Below are 12258 nucleotides of genomic sequence, written 5' to 3' on the forward strand. Positions count from 1 at the left end.
TTTACTGTTTGAGGCTTTTTTTTTTGTGTGTGTGTGTAAGCCCCTTTTGACTTGGTTGTGGTGGTATTACTTAGTAGCACAACATTTTGCATTTCATACTGAAGCCAGTGAGGTATCTTCAGCTTGTCTCATTAAAGAAACCTCTCTAAAGAAGAAGGAGAGAAGGATGAAAAAAAAAAAGCCCCGCAAAACCCCCAACCCTCACAAAAAAAAACCAAACACAAAAGAAAAATCAAACCACATGTCGCAATAATGGTTCCTAACATATAGGTGACCAGCTCTCTTACACTTAAGAATGAGTTTTTATTGCTGTAGGTGGATTTGGAGTGTCCCCATCACGAACATACCTCTCGCAGCACCTCATTTACCAGAATACGTATGGGCAGGGACACATTTTATAGCTGCTTATAAGAGTCAAGGGCAGGTGGTATGTGGCTGTAATTGAACATGGGAAGAAACAGATCTTGTACCAAATACTGTGTGGTGTAAACATAAAAAAGCTGGAAGAAGAGAGACAAAAATCACTGGCTTAATTTCATCCGGCAGCTCAGTGTTAGTGTTAGAGAGATAACGTAACTGAAAAGCAAATTCAGCCTTGGGAAGGGACCTGTGTTTCACAAAAACGTAGTCTATGAACACTGGAAAAAGCGTAACCATCCATGTGAAAAATGCGTCAAAAGTAAGTAATGCTCTTAGTATAGGCTTAACTTTAGTATTATTTACAAATTATAAAGGAGCATAAATACCATGAAAGCAAATACCCTCGACTAATCCTTTGCATGCTCTATAAAGCATCCGTCCCCTAAGAAACGTATCAGAGCCAGCAATGCATTTCGCAGGCCCTCAAAGCAGCTCACAAATGGTTATGACTCTTAATCATTGCTGCCTTGGGTCAGATTTGAACTACCTCTTTAACCCTTTGTTCAGACATGTCCTGTGGCATCCCAGAGGGGGTGCTGAAATGGTATTAATTAATTATTTTGGCTTTTTATTTACAAAGCTTTCAGTGTGCATGTCAAAGAGGCTATGTCAGCCAGGGGCCACTTCATTACTTCCAGCAGTGCAGTGTGCAGAAACCCAATTTGGGCAGATTAATACAGGAGAAATGCATTTTATATAACATCTATAGAAGATACTAACATGATTTCCTGGGAAACCAATTAGAAATCCCACTCATTGTTTAGGAGAAGATGGGATGTGTTTGCAAATTGTTTGGCTAAATCATACAAAACTCACTTCTAGTATGAGAACTGAGGATCATTTTTGCCTCTCAACTTGTATAATTATACCAATCTACTCATCTAAAGCAAATTCCAAAATGCTTGAGGGACTGAGGAGTTTTGCCTTCTGGCTCAGGGCAGGATAAATTCCGCTTGTGCCTGTAGAGTTGCCTCAGAAAAAAAAAGCATCCAAGAATGAAAGGCAAAACTGGCCTGATATTGGACAGAACCAAGATACAGTTTGGTATCTACTGGAAACAAGGGGGGGCTCTCTGTTTAATTTAGTCTAGTGTATTAAGGCCCAGGTTTTTGCCACCTCATTTGAGGTGCTTCCATCAACGGGGCTGCTGAGACACAGTTCTTGTCTGGCTGGTCCTCCTCTGTGGGGTGAGCGGGAGGGGGGTTCCTCGCCTGGTGGTTCAGCCTATGCAGGACTGGAGGAGTCCTATGGATACATCCTTCTCTCTCGCTCTCAGTGTAGGAGGGTACCTACATTGATTGGGTTTCTAACTTTGGTGTCTCAGTTACATGCTTCAAATACATGGGATGAACTCGGGTGCAGAGAAGAGTGTTTATATCTAATGTGTGTGTTCCCTTGTTCGGCAAAGACATCAATTACAAGGTTAGATGTTTTCAAAGAGCGCGTGATATTTATCCACTTAGAGAGCAATTCAGGAGCGAAACACAGTTGCCTTGTGCCTTTCAGAAATCTGAGGGCACCTTGACCAGCCTCCAGCTGCTGCTCCAAAAGGTGACAGCTCTTGCAGAAGCCATGCGTCCTAAACCAGCCCTGCGCAGGTGGCACAGACGTGCTTTGGATACTGAACTAACCAGCTTCTACCTTCCACCAACTGCTGATGGCAATTAGGTACTTAAACGCTTCCTTGGGATATTTAGCTTTGGAGAAATGCAAACAGGGTTAATGTAGGCCCTGTGAATCTAACATGACACGAGCTGATAAATTGCATGTTAATAGGTAGCTGCACATGGAGTATGTTAATACATAGCTGTCCTTTACGCAGGCAGGCTGTACAACAATTTTGTTGGTCACCGGAAAGAAAAACAAAGGCATGATATTCTAGGAAGTTAGAATATTAGTGGTGTTTGTTAGAAAAGCTCTCAATTAGCAGCTGAGTGCCAAGTTAAGCTGTAAAAAAAATACACACCTGAGTAAGAGGGCTTGTAAATTTATTTTAGTTTGTGTGATTTGTACAGTCAGTAGCAATAAGCTATTCTGAAGCTAGGCTAGAAAAAGCTCAAAAATTAATTTTAATAGCTGTGAAAGGCACATTAACGGTTATGTCGACTGGGTCTTTACCCAGTGCCATGCTAGGTCATCCCAGTTTTCCATTCTTCCTGGGCCTTGCTGAAAAAGGCAAACAAAGTTGGTTTGAGTTTTTGTGTCCACGGTGGGTCAAAGACAGTCTCACTCTGTGCTTTGACAGAATGTCAGAGAGACCTTTTCTAATTTAGAAGTAAAGGGTTAGAAACATTCACCCAGGGTTGTTTTTTGCTATGTGCACAGGGAATTTTATGTTAGCAAGTTTTACAATCACTCCTTAGTGAAACAGCCCTAACAAAATAATCAATATCCATCCAGCTCCGTTTTCTCTGGCATCTACAGGTCCTGCAGACTCCCTCTCCCTGCAGCTTTGAGGGGGGTGTGTGTGGGAAGCAAATCCAAGCCATCAGTTCATCTGACCTACAGCAGCATGGGTCTGAGCAAACACAGACCAGCCTCACCTACCCAAGGCATAAAGTAATTGAACACCAGTAGTAACATTGGGAGGGGTGGGGCGTGGTGGGTGGGAGGGTGTCTCAACGTGTGTCATTTCCCTGCTGCAGCAGAGACTTGTTGAAGATGCGCTCAAGGAAGCGGTACCCAGCAGAAACACCAACCTTTGGCTGACTGGGTTTGTCAAATGGCTCGGTTCGCTCCTGCACCGCCATCTAATGGGATTCAATGCTACACTCGAATATGCTCTGATGCTTGGATGGGAAGGAGGGGAAAAAAAGGAAGTGTATTAATAATGCACTGAGGCATCCTTGTCATCTCTCAGGCTGTTCACTCCCAATTTGCATATGCTCCAAGTTGTAAGAAAACACTTTGCACAGCAGTGTTGTATTTAGCAGAAATTACATTATAATTTCAGATGTGGAAACTTCTATGCCAGGTCTGAGGCACTGAGATGTCCCATTGGGCTGTGGAGTCATTATCTTAAACAATTGAAATGCATGCTTGCACTTAATCAAAATCAAGGGGAGATGTTACTCCAGCCTCCGCTTGCCAATTCAGCCCAAAGTGGAACGAGAATATTAAACTAAATTAGAAACTATGTTATTTCCCAATCATTTCTTCATGAGCTGGAGTTTGGCCAGAGTGCTTTTCAGATGTTGCATATTTGAGCCAACACCTCTCTGTATAGCCATAAAGCAAACTGCCCCCAGAAAAACCCCCTTCTCAGAGGTGGGGTGTGTTCAGGTGTGTGTAGGATCTGTGCTTACACTTTTCTCCCAGCTCCTTCATGCTGCCAAGCAGCAGAAAAGACTTAAGCTTAAGACTTAAGAAAAGACTTAAGACTTCAGAGGAAGTCTTGCAGTGCTGACAGAGGGGTGGTGTGGCAGCCATTTCATCACCCTGATTTCTGCTAGGGACTGGCTAATGCTGGGAAGAAGAGGTTGCAGGGATGAAGCCCGCCTTTCTCTGCCTCCTCCAATGTGGCGTATCAGAGCTTGGAGACGGGTGAGAACTAGGGCTTGAAGCTGGGGACTTGCATCCCTTTCCTTCTGTGTGCTTCCATTCCAGAGTTTGATATTTTGGGTACCCAGCAGGACCAGCGCAGAAATACCCACTGAGACCTTTCTGCAAATCAAAGTGTTAAGCTTTTGCCATGTTTTTTTTGGTGAGGTAATAAAATACTGCTGTTATATAGCCAGAAGATGGCAGCCTTTATTTCAGCCTTGAGCCCCGCCGCGCCGTACTGCTGTGCAGCAGATGGGTGGCTGGCCATGCTTCAGCACAGCTGTCCGCAGCTGGTGTCTGCTGACAGTATCCCCACCAAATGCTAGGCTCTGCCTTTTCAGCCGGACATACTGGATTTAACCAACATTTTGATGAAAATGGCAGTGCTCAGGCTAGAATCCAAGAAGTTTTCAAGTGAATGGTGTGGCCATGGAAGTCCAAACACGAACACAAACTGTACCTATGGCCTTTGCTTCATTTGCAACCCCATCTTGAGTGGCAGCTGTCTTGTTGCACCGTGAGTTGCAGTGGAGCTCACAGTTATATTTCATAAAGAATAACAACGTGAAAATAGAGACAGCAAAGGACGTCTGTCTTATATTGTCTTGCACGTGATTGATAAGGTCACAGGCAGTGCAAACTCACACCTCTCTCTGATCCATTCATGGTTATAGGCCGAGGCACATGACCTTTCCTAGGACCTCTGGAGGAGGAGACAGGCAGCTTGCAGGCACTGCTGACCTCTTCTGGCACCCAGCAAGCAGCCAGCGCTGCTCTGCTAACGCTTCCCTTTCCTCTCCTAAGTAATGCACTCTCACTTGGGAAACTTTTTCTCCCTGCTTCTCCTTCCTGGGTTATTTTGGCTCTGTTACATAAGATGTGTCCAAAAATAAACCCCAAAGAGAGTAAGAAACAGAGAACATAAACTGGGAAGCCGAGTGCTACGAATAAAGAGCAGAACAGGAATTGCAGCTGGAGCCCGAAGCATTGATTGCCAAGTGCAGGAGTTGAGTGGGAAAAGTTACAGTTCACTAACAAAGGGCACGTTTAATTTCCCCTCCCGGATTTTCAACAAGATGAAATTTGCTTTCTCTAGGTCTGTGTGGAAAGCAACTGTTGCAGGGAACATTTACAAAGCAAAATTGTTTGTTTCCAACTGCTCTGTGGAAAAGAATCAGCCCAAAAGGAAGAGAAACTACTAAAATCATGTTTCCACAGAGGAGGGCTCTCTGGATTTGTCCATTTTTCTATTTCATGATGCTGCTGTCAGGAACTGGGAGCTGAGCAATATGCAGAGAACATAAGATCAACGTGCAGCTTGTTCCCAGAGTGGTTTCTGGCCAGGGAAAGCCCTTGCTGTCAGGCAGCAGAACCTGGTCAGTAGGATGAGGGAACCAACTGGTGCGACACCTGCACATTATGACCCATCAGACTGTGCAATGTTGGCACATCCCCCTGGGTGGTATTTTTAGTCTGATATATAATGCTTATTTGTGCCTGTGGCTGGGGCTATGTTTCATCCTGGGAAAAGAGATCAAACAATGTGAAAACAGAGGCTGGATGAAACCTGGACTGGAAAGTGTTGCTGGTGAACGACTATCAAAGCGACCAGGCTGGATGAGGCTGCATGTACCTTTAGCAGCCCAGGTGACCATGGTCGGACCTCCCCCTTGCTCCACATGAGGAGCATGACTGGAGGCATGCTGCCTGACCCAGGGGAGGTTCACATCCACTGTGCCAAAGCACTCAGCCCCTGCAGCCCGGCACTTCACTCTCATGATGGTGGCCCCTTCCCAGACTTCTCACATGGTGGGTTTCCAACCAGAGGGGTTTGGGGTGTCAGTTCCTGTGCTGGGCATTTTGGAGGTTGCGTGACGGGCAAGTGATGAGGGAAGGAAAACCTTGCTGGGTTGGTGGTGCAAAAAAGCCATCCAGCAGCTCTCCTCCCATGCCTCCTGCCCATCCCAGCAGCCCATCCTGTTTCGAGGTCCCTGTCCCCATGGGGCTCATTGATGGCAGCCCTGGGAGGGGGCAGCAGTGCTGCACTGTACAAGTGGGAGCTGCAGCCGAGGGGAGCGGGAAGCATGAGTCTCACAGGAGGGTTTTTCCATCGCCAGTGCCGATTTCTGTGGCTCTCAAAAGTGTTGTAAGGCTAATTATATGCCATGCTGTGAGGGGCTTGGGCACAGATGCTGTGGTATCTGTAAGCAAAACCAGCAATTTAATTAAAAAAGAGGCAGGTTCTCTCACTGCATCATCTCCACTTGCGTATTTCAGACTGCCTGATCTATCTGCTCCATGGTGCTTCTTATTTCACTGCTAGTATGGAGGATTAATCTATTTTTTTCCTCTCTTTCCCCTCTACTGCTCCTTCTGCCAGTGCTTACTCTGGCTTTGCTTTATTTCCAAGCATCAAACAGCCTTTCTCCTGAGGCATTCCCATTTCCCAGGTGTGTCAATGCAATTTGGTTCCCACCTGGTGCTCATGGACTCAGTGTGGACCTTGGCCTCTCCCATCTCACCCCTTCTTTGAGAGGACAGAGCATCTCCCACCTCTGCCAAGGGAGTGCAGGGCTCTTCCTCCAAAAACTAGGGCACTGAATACCCCTGGTTAGGGGAGGTCACCAAAGGTTTTCCCACTCCATGGCCTGACTGAGGACTTGACTCGGTCCCCAGCAGGAAGGGTTGTCTCCACAGTGCTTCAGCCTCATGGTTTTAATAAAGGCAGTGGCTTGCTTGGAGAGTTGTCAGCAGTGATAAACTCAGCCCCATTCTGTTTCAAAATTGGTTTAAGAAAGATGCCTGGCTGTTTAATATTTAAGCTAAATGTTTAATGTTTAAACAGCAAGATTGTTCTGATTGTCAGAAAGGGCATTAAAGCATGATGGAAGCTGGTCTATAATCTCTGACAAACGCTGCCCTTTCTCTGCAGCAGCACGGTGCCTGGGAGCCACAGGAGTTTCAGAAATGCCAATTTTAATCACCCTCTTTGATTTCATTTGCCACTTACCACTCCCAACAGCAATGAGGCATGCTTCTTCCCTGCAAAGTGGGAAACATTGTACCTGGCCCTGTTTAACAGTTTGAGACTAGTTCAGGTGAATTGAACTTGCACGTCAAAACCCCAACAAATTGCAATAGAAAGGTGCACAGATAAGGTGAAAAGTGAAGCTGGACCGTGTCGGACCATGGGCATAATCCAGCTGGTTTGGGGTCCCTTTTGCACATGCACACAAAAACTGTGAAATTCAGGTGTCAAGTTTAAAGTCAGCACAAAAATGAATGGCTCTAACTGCCACAAATCCACGTATGGATGAATATTTTTGAACAGACACGGTCAGTGTTTTTCAGGCAGTGGAAATATCCCCCTGGGGGAAGTGTGTAATGGCACAGAACTGTTTCACGCCACAAAAGGCTTGTCAGGAGACAGTCTGTGCTCCCTCCCTGAGCCTGTGCTGTGCCAGGCTTTAACAGGGTAGTCCTAGCACACAGGAATCCCTGCTTGGTAATGGCTGGAGGTGGGGAGAAAATCTGCAGGGAGCCCTCTAGCCAAACAGCAATTCATGTTAGTCACCCCCCCACCCCATTAAAATCTTACTAAGGTGGATGATAAACCGACCTGTCAACCAACCTGTCAAAAATCCTTTAAACAAACATTTAATACTACAGCTTAGCGTGTTCAAAATCTAGCATTGCTGCTTCCTACTGAGACTATTCTCTCCTTTCCAGTGTGGATAATTTGAAGTGCATGTGTGAGTTCAAGGTAGATGGGAAAGCTGAAGATGAATATGTAGATATAATCTTCTTGTAAATAATCTGTTCAGGCCTTTTTCCCCCCAGAGGAATTGGTAGTGGCTGGCTGATCCGCCCACAGAATGGCTGCGAACAATGAACATAGTTGCTCAGGAGGCATGTACTGGCTGTACAACCTTTTCTGTGCGGTGCCTAACGCTGGCACCGTGAGCGCCTGCTCACTTCTGGTGACATAGGGCCACCTGAAGCACCCCCTCCCTCTGGAAAGGGCTTCTGCTTTGGAGGCCACCAGCACCTAGGCTGAGATTGGTCTGCACTTACGGTGTCTACAAGGCTTTTGTAAAAAAAAGTGAGAGGACATACAAATGTGGTTGAAGCAGAGGCCAGAAACGAAGTCATCTTTGGTAGGCAGGTATTTCTATTGGCATATATATATGGATCATATTGAGCACAGCAAGGGTTGGCTGGCTGTTGTATGTGATGTGCCTAGTGGTTTGACACAGGGAAACACCACCTTCCGCAAACTCTCAAAAAAACGACACGAGAAAGAACCTGAAGAAAAGTTTATAGAAGAGCTCCGCTTATCAAGGTTTCAGGACTATTGAAAGGCACATTTCACCCATGTTGAATGACAATTGAGTTCATGGACACAAACAATGCTCACATTTTATGGCAAAAAGACTGCATAATGATGGTAACGTTGTGAAACATATATTCCAGACTCCAGTTAAACACTAAAGTGATTATTTTAAGTGTGTCATGTACATAATAAAAGCAGAACAGGCAGATGCATCCAATTACTCTAATTTACAAGGCAGTAATTCAAGCCCCAAATATATTTCTCCTTATTGAGGAAGGCGGTACAGATTACGAGCAAAACAAGGGGCAGCAAATTGACAGGGAGCCAGGAAGCTGCTGCCATTTGGAAAATAACAGCTAGCATCTGCTGCAAGTTGGAGGGGCTTTAACTTTGCTACCTCGTTTCACTCTGCTTCAGCAGAGAACAGCTGGGTTGGATCAGATGCTTTTGGGCCAGGAAGCAACCGAGAGCCGTGCCGTGGCCGAGCCGCACCGACACAGGCACCCCGCAGTACAGATAAGCACGGATGTTCGCTCAGGAGTGGGCAGAATAAAGTCCACTTGCGCTTCCTCTCTCACCGTTTAGCGAGCCGCTTTGTGCTAATTACCTCTTTTCAACCAGCTCGCGGTTAAGTTTCATGTTGTGATGATTAATAATTAATCAAATGCATTTGAAAATTAATTTGGCAATTCTAGGTCTGATTGGCATGCTAATCTCTTCTGGGCAGCAGGGATGTTATAGGAATAACCTCGGATATTCTGAGCCACTAACTGAAGTGAATACATAAGGGTATTTATTATCTCGTGTGGTAAAAACTAAAGCAGTGAGTGGAAGTGAATGCATTCTCCAAGGCCGCTTTGCCTCTTGGGAAAGGTGTGGTCTGTATTTTGCCTTCCCTGTGTTAGGAACATACCATAGATATTATCATGCCCAATCAAAACAAATGGACAAGGAAAAGGCAAATATGAAAAATGCCCCCACAGTTGATTTATTTCTGTTTCACTGGTAGCAACTGCAGTAGATTTGATGCATTAATTATGCTAATAAAAAGAAAAATCACAAGGAGAACAACTTTTGCCCTTTCCAGCTCTCAGTGCCACTTCCCTCCAAAATAGCACTCATCTGGTAATAGGGAAGAAGAGGGAGTATGCAGCTTCCACTGGACATGTGGTCCCCACTAGTATCGAAGTAGTAGTCCCTTCTTATAGGCAAACAGCCCCACAGCAGCCACAGAGGTGAAACACATGGTGGAGCTAAGCAGGCACAGCAGTCCTGGCACGGATGGCAGGTGCCTCTCCCAGAAGCTGGAGGTGAACGGTAGGGCTGGGACATCCTGGGGGAGAGAGGAGATGGTACCACCACAGGGTCTCCCTCACCATGTGAGTGGGGAGGCAACAAACGTCCCCGCTAGGCTGGGGACATCACAGGTTTTCCTGAGGACCAGACTGGGGTGGGAGGTAGGGTCAGGGCTGTGAAGCAAGTATTTTCTGTCATCCTGAACAGCCACAGAGCAGTGAAGGTGGAATTACTTGTGACTGGAAGGAGGTTATATTTGGCTTAAATCTATGGCCTGGGACTGGGCAGAACTAGGCTGATTTCCTGCATTTTGCATTCCCCCAGGCTCTGAGATCTTTTTCCCTGGCTCTTGGCCATCCACCCCTCAGACAGGGGTAACAATATTTCTCAGATGAGTCAAAGAAAATTAACATCAGCATGCGAGCTAAACAAAACCTTGCCCAGGGGCAGGCTCGTAGGAATTGCCAAAACAGGGACCACACCTGACGGAGGGGTGTGTGCCTGACCAGGTGACAACGAGAAAGTCCCGCTTACCTTTGACTCCAGCTCTGGCATCCAAATTTCATTCTCTGAGATCCTCCCCATTCTGTGCAATATCTAGAAGAAAAAATTATTTGTACCACGTGAGAAAAAATTAAAACCCGTGCTACTTTCAATTTTGGAAAAGCAGAGCAAGTCAGAGCAAGGTGACATGGATAAAAGGCATAACTGTGATAGCTGAAAGTACCTTGAACCTCTGTTTATATCAGCAAAGAGAGAAGGAGGAGGCAGTTTTGGTAGTTTGTGTAAATATATGACAGCTGGCCATCAAATGGTCGTGTGCCTAACCAGCATTCTAAGGATAAAATGACAGTTTCAGGGTCATTTGTAAAAAGTAGGACTTCACTCAGAAATACACATGAACTACAGCTTCTCCAGATGTTTAATTTTTTTTTCTGAGTTCAAGTGAAAATGCTTTCTCACGTGACAGTGTGAGAAGTAGCAAGGTGACGTTACCGCCACGCACTTGGGACGCAAAGCCTGTTAGGAGTGATGCTGCTTGGATCACAAACTAGAAAGAGGAGGGATACAACTCTGGGGCTTTTAAAGCATAAAATTACAAAGTCCTCTCTTGGCTATTCAGGCAGTACAAAGCTCATCAAGGATTTCTCTTGAGAATAAACTGATTGTAGCTATCATGGAGGTTCTTGGGGGCAAATTAATGTCTCCAGAAGAGACAGCTAACCATCTTTATAACTACTGCTCACAGGCACGCAGAAAAGAGAAGAGAAATTAGGTGACTTGAAACAAAGCAAGTAATGAGGATTATAAGGTGAATATGACATTCTGTCAATTGGAAGCAAAGGGCTGATTTTCCCTTAAATAACAGCTCTGTGGCTCTGCCATACCGCAGTTGTAACTGTAATGTACACCCGTTAATGTTTTCCCCCCCCCCCCCCCCCCCTCCAGACTGTTGTAAAGGGATTTCACTGTGACTGGGAACCAAGCCCAACATGTGTCATTCTGAGGAGATTTAGACATTATCAGAGCCGAACATTATGGATTCATAAAGCCAAGCTAACAGTACTCTCTTGTAAAAGGAGAAGCAGAAGGGATAGATCAAAAATAAGAACAATGCTCAGATTGCTGCATAGGAAATAGCTGCAAGCATTTGTAATGACTTTAATTACTTTTAAAACATGCAGTGATTAATTTGTTAGAAATTGTGGTAGTATATCTAAGGGCAGCAAGCATCAGGTTGGAGGGTTTCTTCCGCTAAACACGAGGTATATGGCAGGAGCTTTGTTTTAAGTCTCTAGTGCAGCAACACACTGCATAATGTTCCAATTTGGGTGAGATTCTTGGCTTCACTTTATTCAACAGCAAACTAAGTAAAGTTTGGAAAAAAAGCTTTGGTTCACATCCTTTTGCGGGATTCTTCCTCATCAATTCCAGGAGCCTCTGCACAATTACAGGTTGTGATGCACCAAATCAGTCCCTCCAAGCTGTACTTAATCCTTTTTAACCTTTTAATAGAGACATTAAAAGCAAACCAATGGTCTGTACCTCTCTGGCTGCTCTCTCTCCTGCCTGTACAGCCCCCTCCATGTATCCGCTCCATTGGGTAGCTGTCTCTGTGCCAGCAAAGTGGATTCTGTCAATGGGCTGGCGAATGATCCTTCAAAACAAATCGAGAGTGTCAGATGGCAAGTAACAGGAAGGCGATGATCCGTCTACAAGCAATTTATGGGCTTTGGAGTGCTCAACTTCAGTTCTCCAGAATTCCTGCAGACGTGGACTGGAGAGCACGGTGCAATAACCTGTCCCCACAGGACAACATACCTGCTTCTGTACACAGAACTCAAGATCTGAGAGAGAAAAAATCTAAGGCATATACCAGCGTGTCCAGCTTCTGTGCAACACAGTACGAGCCTTATTTTAGTGCTGGGGTAAGGGCTAATCCTAACAGCCTCCAGAAATGCAGTGCAACTGATAGATTTAAGTCTTATGGATGGCAGCTTTGTTGTTATCCTGCCATTACAATGGGATGTGAATGATGGTTTTGCAGTGATGGATCAGTAATACCCATCTGGAGGTTGGACTTGCCTGGCTCCAAGTCCTGCCAAAAGGGGATGGCAGCTGAAGGCCTCTGCATTCAGGGAGTTGCATTCACCCCACAGGGTCAT

The 12258-nt window shown here is 45.5% G+C and overlaps 1 protein-coding gene across 1 annotated transcript in view; it reads right to left on the reverse strand.

Annotated features, from left to right (window-relative positions):
* Positions 1–8264: 8264 nt before the first annotated feature.
* LOC104041217 (amine oxidase [flavin-containing] A) overlaps positions 8265–12258 on the reverse strand; it is a 40024-nt gene continuing 36030 nt past the window's right edge. Inside the window, exons 13-15 of the mRNA XM_064473071.1 lie at positions 11639–11750; positions 10127–10189; positions 8265–9629 (exon numbers count right to left, since the gene is read on the reverse strand). Of these exons, the coding sequence (XP_064329141.1) occupies positions 9474–9629; positions 10127–10189; positions 11639–11750 (331 nt within the window). The 3' untranslated portion in view covers positions 8265–9473. The remainder of the gene's footprint in view (positions 9630–10126; positions 10190–11638; positions 11751–12258) is intronic.

This window comes from Phalacrocorax carbo, chromosome 1 (genome assembly GCF_963921805.1).
Source record: "Phalacrocorax carbo chromosome 1, bPhaCar2.1, whole genome shotgun sequence".
NCBI classification, from domain to species: domain Eukaryota; kingdom Metazoa; phylum Chordata; class Aves; order Suliformes; family Phalacrocoracidae; genus Phalacrocorax; species Phalacrocorax carbo.